The sequence below is a fragment of the Ipomoea triloba genome, chromosome 8 (assembly GCF_003576645.1).
Source record: "Ipomoea triloba cultivar NCNSP0323 chromosome 8, ASM357664v1".
NCBI lineage: Eukaryota > Viridiplantae > Streptophyta > Magnoliopsida > Solanales > Convolvulaceae > Ipomoea > Ipomoea triloba.
Window position 1 is genome coordinate 6,045,936 of NC_044923.1, and position 5,734 is coordinate 6,051,669.

A 5,734-nucleotide genomic window follows, 5' to 3' on the forward strand; every position below is an offset into this window, starting at 1 on the left:
AGATAAATGAGTTACATTGTTATTGGAATTAATCCATTGATTTCTTTTACTTTTAAGAAGAGAGAAATTTTAGAATATCACATATAATAATATTGTGTGTAATTTATAGTTAATAGAGGTATATATGTTTTCGCCTTTAAAAAGTACATAATTTTGGCTTATTTGACTAGTATTAGTTGTTTGACTTGGTTAAAAAATTTGGTTAATCAACTCAAAAAAACTGATCAAAGCAAATTTTTTCAATTAATTTTTTGAGAAAATTAATTATGTCAAACAACTATCTGCTAACATTAATTTACCAAACACATTTCTACAATTAATTAATCATATCCTCTAATCCAAACAACTAACAACTATCAACTAACACAAGCATTTACTAAACATGGAGAATATAATTTTATCAAAACATCCACTTCAACATTATTAAGCGCACCATCATAGAAATTTTCGTTAAACACAACATCTATATGGAATGAAAAGGCTAATTCCAAAACTAGAAAAGAAGAAAGTTCGTGGAAAATGCATGTGGTTGGTTGGGAAGGATATGTTTTTGATTTTGAATAATAATATATAATATTTCACTATGTACTTATCAATTAATCGATTTGGTGCTTCAACTATAGCGAAATTATTGATTTGATCATCAATTATCATGATTACCAAATTAAGTTCTCAACTTTAAAAATTTTATCCAATTTCGTCCTCCCATCAATTTTAATCATAGAATGATAGTCAATTTGAGCGGTAGGATGATAATAGAGAACGAAATTGGGTAAGATTTTTAAAATTGAAAACTTAATTTGAAAAGGATGATAGTCTAGTACGAAATTGATAATTTTGAATATTGTCAAAAGACCAAATCAGTGATTAACTCATTAAATCATTTTTAGTCTTTGGATATTTTCAAATCAATTAAATTTAGTCCAATATATTCAAAATATCTTCACTATCACCCAAAAAAAAGTGTAACTTTATGAGAGTATTTGAGATTAAATTTTGTCAATTAAAAAGTACTAAAATTTTCAACCAAAAAAAAAAAAAAAGTAATCAAATTTAAAGGGAAAAACATTACCGTAGTGAAGAAGAAAAAAAGTGGAATTAATTGGGTTTGGTGGCATCAAATTAAAGTGATGAGTTCAATGAAGTCAGAGCACATGTTCGACGTTAACGCTACTGTTTATATCGCCATTTTCAACACTTCTTTTTAACTTGATTGGTACCATTTTTTTCTTATATATATATGTAACAAAAAAAAAATGAACTAACAAGAAAATGAAAACTTGTAACAATCTGAAAAAGTACAATTATTCTCCAACATCATCATCATAAACATCGTCATTAGTGCTGTATATTCATTTTAAGTAAATGGTGAGTTCATTGTGCATTGTTCATCATTTCAAATTGTGCGTACTATATTTAGGTAAAGACACAATGGATGGACATCAATTCAGGAAAAACAAGAGAGAAAAGTGAACCGATACAATGCACACTCTCAAAAAGTTTAGCAACAAATCTCAAATGAATTAATGTTGATAATTAAGGTTTGATTAAGTTAATTACACATAAATTACACATGTCGTGTAGTGGATGATCCGTAGAAAAGATGAACTTAACCTATGCTAATAACGAATGTGCTAGGAAGAAGAAGGTGAGTGGTCATTATTTATTTAGGGTCATCAATTATAGTAATTATGCTTGTGACTAGTAATTGTAATTTTTAGACTTTTATAAGTTAATAAATTTTTTATTTTGAATTTCATGAATGTATTGTACACAATAAAGTTGTACTTTCACTTAAAAATTATAATTGATTTATAATGGTATAGTTATTATAATATTGAAACAAAAATGTTAATTTGGCCCCTATTGTCAATTTATAGTTCACTACTTTGGGGTAGCTCCAAACAAAAAGTAAATATCACCTTCGCTGAAGCTCAAACCCACCTTCTCTCATGTGAAAGTGCAACCGAGTGCCAATAGACCATAAGGTCTTTGGCAATCCAATAGTTAGTTTGGTAACAATTAAGTTTTAAGTATGACTTTTCGTGAGAACTGTTTATTAGCCTTCTTAGTTTGAACCGACTAGATATGGCAACCAGCCTAGACTGGTTTACTTCCTTGTGGTTTGTTAGTTAGGGTCACAAAGCGGTAGTGAGTGCAGACTTTCTCATAACCAGTTTAGTAGACTCTATTAGAGGATAGATCCTTGATATGCTCTACATTTATCAAATTGGTCAGACAGTTAGTCTGATAACTATAAGGTTCTAAATTGGACTCCTCGTATGAGGTGTCTGTTGGTCTCCATAGTTTAAATCGGTAAACACAAAACAAAAGCAACTGTTAACTTTCTCGAAAAGTAAAGATTTGAATAGCTTCACATAATCTCATACAACTAACCAACCCATTTATTGGAGGCCATTATAGTGGATGGATAGATCCTTGATATCCTCAACATTTGTCGGAGTGTAATAAAATAGGGGGAATTAATTGATTGCATAGATAGATCCAAAACTTGGCAAATGGGGTGACAATAGCTTCAAGAGTGGGGAATCCATGGCAGCCTAATTTTCATGAACCACAATAACTGTGGGGGTATGCATGCTTTTCATCACAACTCACAAAATTAAAACTACTACTACTACTAGTGGTGCCCCATCTCATATCCCTTTCACATCCTCACTATTTATGCCTTAAAAGCCTGCAGGACACTTGCCTTCCCCACTTCCCTTAATAGCATTACAACTACCCAACATAACCCCTCTTTCAGCTTCTTGACATCTCACCCATCCTTTTCTACCCCCCCCCCCCCCACCCTCCTCACATTTAATATACTCATTCATTTTTATGGTCTACATGTATTTATTACCATAAAATATCACCCGCATTCAATTTTTTGAAAACCGACGGGTTCACCTCTTAAGTTATGGCTGAATAGTGATTTTCAGTTTTAACTGTTCATAAACATAGATACTAGCTCAATAAGTTTATACGTTGGAAAGAAATAAAACAACCAAAGAAACGTCAACAGAAGTTGAGGAAATCTAAGCCAAGCGACCCCGACTAGGCGTTGCCGATCAATGGATAACTAAGAGTAGTAGGTATGGCAGACTTAATTCTTGTGCATAAATACGTCGAGTGCTTGTTTGGAATTATCGTTACAAACACACTACATTGTGATTTTAGTTAACAATCGAGAACTAAAATTGATATTTAGTTATACATTAAAAGTAAAACATTAATAGGAGAGGACCACAACCACAACATTGTTAATAATTTTGGACTAAAGTTGTTAGTCAACCATAATTTAAAGATAAAAACTCTACTCATATTTATTTTTAATAAATGTCAAGATTTTTATAAGTATTTGACTATTTATAATTTAATTACAAATTGGTTGTATAAAATCACGCCAAACTTAATATATACATGAAACATTGTCCTAGTGTTATTTTTATTGTACAATAGTAGTTGCACCTTAGATTTCTGTGGAAGAAATAAAGGAAATAAAATAAAAAGAAGTAAATTTTTCTTTTTCAAATATAGCTGTAAAAGATAAAATCCATATTTATTATGACAACTGATATTATTCAATACTCGACAAATATTCAACCACTCTATTATAGTGTAATATCTGTACAATATACTTTATTTTACAGAGGTGTCAATTGAGCACAAGGTACTTAACTATTGTATTTTACACATACTATGGAGCTTATAGTAATTTTTTTTAAAAAAAAAAAATTCGCCTAATCATGGCTGCTTTTCTTTTATTTTTTTAAAAAAATATTTTTGGTTTCTATTTATGGTTGTCAATCAATGTAAGATCAAAGTAAGTGTGAAAGCCAAAATGCATAGATGGGGACCACATTAGCATATGGATGCTTTCCACAATCCCAAAACTAGGATTCCCTACCCTGAGTTTGGCATACCACCCAATCTTTATTCCATACCTATATCATAGTTATATGAAATTAAAAGAAAACTAGCCTAAACCAAACTGGATTATATTAATCTCATAAAATATAATTACTAATGCAGTAGGTAAATTACAAACGTTAATTGAAAATATAAAAACTTACATGATTCTTTAAGTAACTGATTGTATATTGTGATTATCCGTGTTTTATCTATCATTTAATAAGATAAATTAAGAGAAAGTTATTAACTCTATAATAACTCAGGTTTGATTCCCACAGATGATAAAGATCCGAAACACGCTGCGAGTTTACACAAAAAGAAAAATGAAGAGGGGATGAAAAAAATGAAAATTTTAATTCACTATTGTTCAAGAAAAGGAATATACAGAGAGAAATCTAATTTTCTACATTATCACAAAAAGGACTATTTTCCGTAATTCTTTTCCTCTGCTATTTTTTTTTTTTTCCTTTTATCATCAAGAAGACATGTTAACGTGAACAGTGGCATTCATGTTAGAATTACATACTGGGCAACATCGTATCAGGGTGGACCCACACAGTGTGCAGAGGCAGAGATGCCGACACGGCAGCAACAGAACGCTCGACTCTCTCTCGCCGCACCGGCGGCACATCCGGCCGCCGGAATTCTTGCTATCCTGCGCCTCCGTGGCGGGGGTGCGCCACTCCGGCATCGCCGTGCAAACCTCCGGCTCTCCACGGCCGTGATCGCTGCTCCCGCAGCAGGACTCCGCGTCTTCCTCCGCCGCCGCGACGGCGGCGGGGACGGACACGCGCTCGTCGGCGACGTGGGCGAGCACTTGCTCCAGATTGCTCCGGAGAGAATTCGCCGCCGCCTCGTTCGTCTGCGCCATATCTCGCCATAACTGATTCTCAACGTACAAACTCTTCACCCTTTCTTGTAGGGCTAAATTCAATTTAGCCATTCTTTGAATCTCTTCATCCTTCTCCCTAAGTTTCTTCACCAAACCATCTCCCATCGCCGCCATTAAATTTCTGGCCGTCTGTTTCTGCCTCTCCTCGAACTCCACCCTCAATTTCTTAGTCTGAAAAAATAAATTCAAAATCAGAAAACAAATTTTCAAGAGAATAACAAAAAATAAATTAAAAACCTCACAAAATATGTGTACGTACATGATGCGCGATGATTCTATCAATCTCCGATTGCAAAAAATCATCGCCGGCGCCGCCGCCGCAGATTTGAGTCGACGGATGGCTATAGAGATCGAGAGAATCTCTAGATCGCTTCCCGTGAAGCGACGGCTGCTGAAGACTATTCCCGGCGACGACATTTTTCACCGGCCGAGATCGATTAAACGGGAAGATGCTCTGATATGCGGCTAATCTTGGCTTAGTACTCATGAAATCTCTGCAATTTTCCATGCCTAACGGAATGAAATCGGAGAATTCTAGGGGGAGAAGATTGGAATTGGCTTCAACCGCCATGGGTGAATCTGAGTCAGAGAGAAATTGCGTGCTTAACCTAGACGAGAAGAAAGAGAGGAGCGACAAACAAGAATGGGGTTTACACTGCATTCGGCTTTAAATAGGTAGGCCGTAGTTAAGGTTCCCTAAAACTAAATTGTCCGTTACCTAGTAACGGGATAATTTTAAATTTTTTTGTCTGGATCCTCATGTTTGTATATATCTCTTTAAGACCACGCCCTTTCTTAGTATTATATTTTCGCCCTCAAAACTTTGATAATTAAATATTTTGCTATTCTATCTTATTTTCATTAATAATGTGTTTGGTTCACGAAACGAATTTTAGGAAAATAAAAAATTATATTTTATTAGAA

General features: G+C 33.9%; 1 protein-coding gene across 1 annotated transcript; it reads right to left on the bottom strand.

The window, feature by feature from the left end:
* Positions 1-4,253: 4,253 nt before the first annotated feature.
* LOC116026748 (E3 ubiquitin-protein ligase BOI-like) lies at positions 4,254-5,457 on the bottom strand. The gene is made up of 2 exons (XM_031268126.1): positions 5,070-5,457; positions 4,254-4,981 (listed from the first exon to the last, which is right to left on the bottom strand). The coding sequence occupies exons 1-2, from the start codon at positions 5,379-5,381 to the stop codon at positions 4,394-4,396; spliced, it is 900 nt and encodes a 299-aa protein (XP_031123986.1). The 5' UTR covers positions 5,382-5,457; the 3' UTR covers positions 4,254-4,393.
* Between the last annotated feature and the right edge of the window lie 277 nt (positions 5,458-5,734).